Source organism: Trichinella spiralis (assembly GCF_000181795.1).
Source record: "Trichinella spiralis strain ISS 195 chromosome Unknown Scfld1096, whole genome shotgun sequence".
In the NCBI taxonomy this organism is placed as follows: domain Eukaryota; kingdom Metazoa; phylum Nematoda; class Enoplea; order Trichinellida; family Trichinellidae; genus Trichinella; species Trichinella spiralis.
Genome location: NW_003528035.1, coordinates 1 through 2,325, shown reverse-complemented (window position 1 = coordinate 2,325; position 2,325 = coordinate 1). Strand labels below are relative to the sequence as shown.

Genomic DNA, 2,325 nt, shown 5'->3' with positions numbered 1-2,325 from the left:
TAATAGGCGGTCGTCTTTTGTACCTTGTAGCAAACGCAAGGCCGCATGGGCGGGGGATGCAAGTGACACTCTTCGAAAGGTGAAATTCATTGTGCGGTGTTTCGTCGGAACACTAATTGGGGTGCTGATTTCAAAATTGACCAAACTGGCAGAACCAAAGAAGAAAAGGTGAAATGCAATTGCGACAAATCACAACGAATACCAAATCCAATAGCTTTCAAGTAGCTCTCCTTCAGACACTACAGGCATTGTATTGTGGTATAGTAATTTGTTATTTTAATTTTCACATTCAAAAAGCAACTCACCCAATAACGATAAAATAGTTCCAACTTCTCAGAGTCGGTACGTTGTTGATTCAAAGCGGCATATTCTTCGTCGGCAAACTGAGGTGACATCATTTTAAAGTATTCTGCCAAATTCATTTGCAATCCTAGTAAAAATAAATAAATATATATATATATATATATTAAGAAGGCAAAGAAAAATTAAGAACAAAAAATTGGTCAATACTTGGATATTCAATTTTCATCACATCAGCACCGCATACAGAGCTGGAAGAAGTGGCCAAGATGACGTAATCCCCGTGATGGGAAAGATTGAAGCTAAACTGATAGTCCAATTTGATGCTTTCGTCAAGCATCGGTTTGCCGGTGCTTGAACGAATCAACTTTATCTCGTCCCATGCTAAACCTGTGCAAACGGAAATAGCCTTGCGCATCATCAGTCCGCCGGCCACTGCCGCTCTGATGTCCTCTCGGAAAATTTGACGACGGATGCGTGGCAAATCGTCCAACTGCAAGCAGCGCAACATGTGCGCCCAGTCGACCCCAGACGGTTCCCAGTTCACTATACGAAAAGCCCATCTCAAACATCTGCATGGCATCTTTAATTTTGACCGGATCTGCAAATTTAATCTTAACAAACAAATAAACAAACAAACAATTTCAAACACTGACAAAAATATATCCGCTACTGCATTTGACAGTTGCAATTCAAAACAAAACAAATCAGCCAATATGTAAATTTAATATAAATTTTATTTTTCAATCAGACAATGTTGGTGACACCTTGCGTTCTTTCTTGTCGGAAAATGGTCGACGAGCGAACCACTGCTTCAAGCATACAATCTACAAAGTTACACTTGTGAAATTACATTAGCATCACACATGAGAAATTACTTGAACAGGACATTGTTCCAGATCAGCCAAAGTCAACTTTTGAAAATCACCATTAAGATTTTTCACACCACAAAGAAGTACATTCTAAAATCGGTGCATACAATATGCAAATACTGATAATGCAGAAGAAAACTGTAAACAAACTTTCGAAACTGCGGAAGAGATTCGAGAAGCTGAGACAGCGTCTCGCCACGTCATCGGCAATTCGTGGAAGCCATTCCAATGGGGTACAATTATCACCATAAATTGACTATGCACATTGTTCGGAGCATCCGGATACACAACTGAAATTATGTAAAAGTTGATAATGGAAATGCAACAATTTCAAAAGCCCTAATTAAACTATTGAGAAGTGTCAATTCATAAAACAAAATCTATAACAACAAACTTCTTACCGTAATCAACACCATAGTTCAATCCTGGTTTAACAATCCAACCTCGGCGACGAAAATGCAGATAAACTGCAAATCGAAAAACGAAATCTGCGGCAGATGCAATGCAATAAGAAAAAAATTCACTAGATGTCATCAGCTGCAAATAATAAATAGAAAAAATTAACTGACGATCGAAAGTAATTTCAGTAAATAGCAAATAATTAAATTTTGCCTGGTCGCCATTTGCAATGCTCAAGCAGCCAGAGACAATAACCAAATAAAGAGCCTAAACGGTAAATAAATATGAATATGAATAAAAGAATTCTCGTTCAGCCATTCACAGTCGACCTCTTCGAGAAAAAGAACAGCAACCAATGACGATGGTTCGTTTGAATTTCCAGCCCTTCAAATAAAACTGTTTACACGCCTGAAAAATAACAGTTCAACATACACAAACACTGGACGACCGAAACATCCCTAAACAATTTCAATGCAAACAATTTAAACTTGCAAACTACTCTTGCATACACAATTCCATAAATGCGCAATTGTCGCATCATTCCCATTAATTATAACTGACCTTCCATTAAGTTGACCTACATAGTTACTTTTCGGTTGTCTGTCAGTAATAACCTGACGTTCATTCGTATTTTTCTTGTATGTGTACTGTGGATGCAGAATCGACATCACCAAATAACGCTTGCTAATTGCTAAGTATTATGAAACTATCACACAAACAAGGAAAGCAAATCCAACGCAACAAATGGATACAA

General features: G+C 37.8%; 1 protein-coding gene across 1 annotated transcript; it reads right to left on the bottom strand.

Annotated features, from left to right (window-relative positions):
- Positions 1-86: 86 nt before the first annotated feature.
- Positions 87-2,239, bottom strand: Tsp_13492 (L-aminoadipate-semialdehyde dehydrogenase-phosphopantetheinyltransferase). The gene is made up of 8 exons (XM_003370135.1): positions 2,060-2,239; positions 1,574-1,709; positions 1,323-1,462; positions 1,179-1,262; positions 1,068-1,127; positions 511-901; positions 306-430; positions 87-239 (listed from the first exon to the last, which is right to left on the bottom strand). Exons 1-8 carry the CDS (start codon positions 2,237-2,239, stop codon positions 87-89), a joined length of 1,269 nt encoding a protein of 422 aa, XP_003370183.1.
- Between the last annotated feature and the right edge of the window lie 86 nt (positions 2,240-2,325).

Excerpts from the sequence above, each read along its gene's own strand:
- Tsp_13492 (XM_003370135.1), bottom strand. The coding sequence starts at position 2,239 with ATGTCGATTCTGCATCCACAGTACACATACAAGAAAAATACGAATGAA. Across the intron at positions 1,128-1,178 it reads TGGAACAATGTCCTGTTCAA|ATTGTATGCTTGAAGCAGTG; the intron begins GTAATTTCTCAT and ends GTAACTTTGTAG. Across the intron at positions 240-305 it reads AACTATTTTATCGTTATTGG|TGTCTGAAGGAGAGCTACTT; the intron begins GTGAGTTGCTTT and ends CAATGCCTGTAG.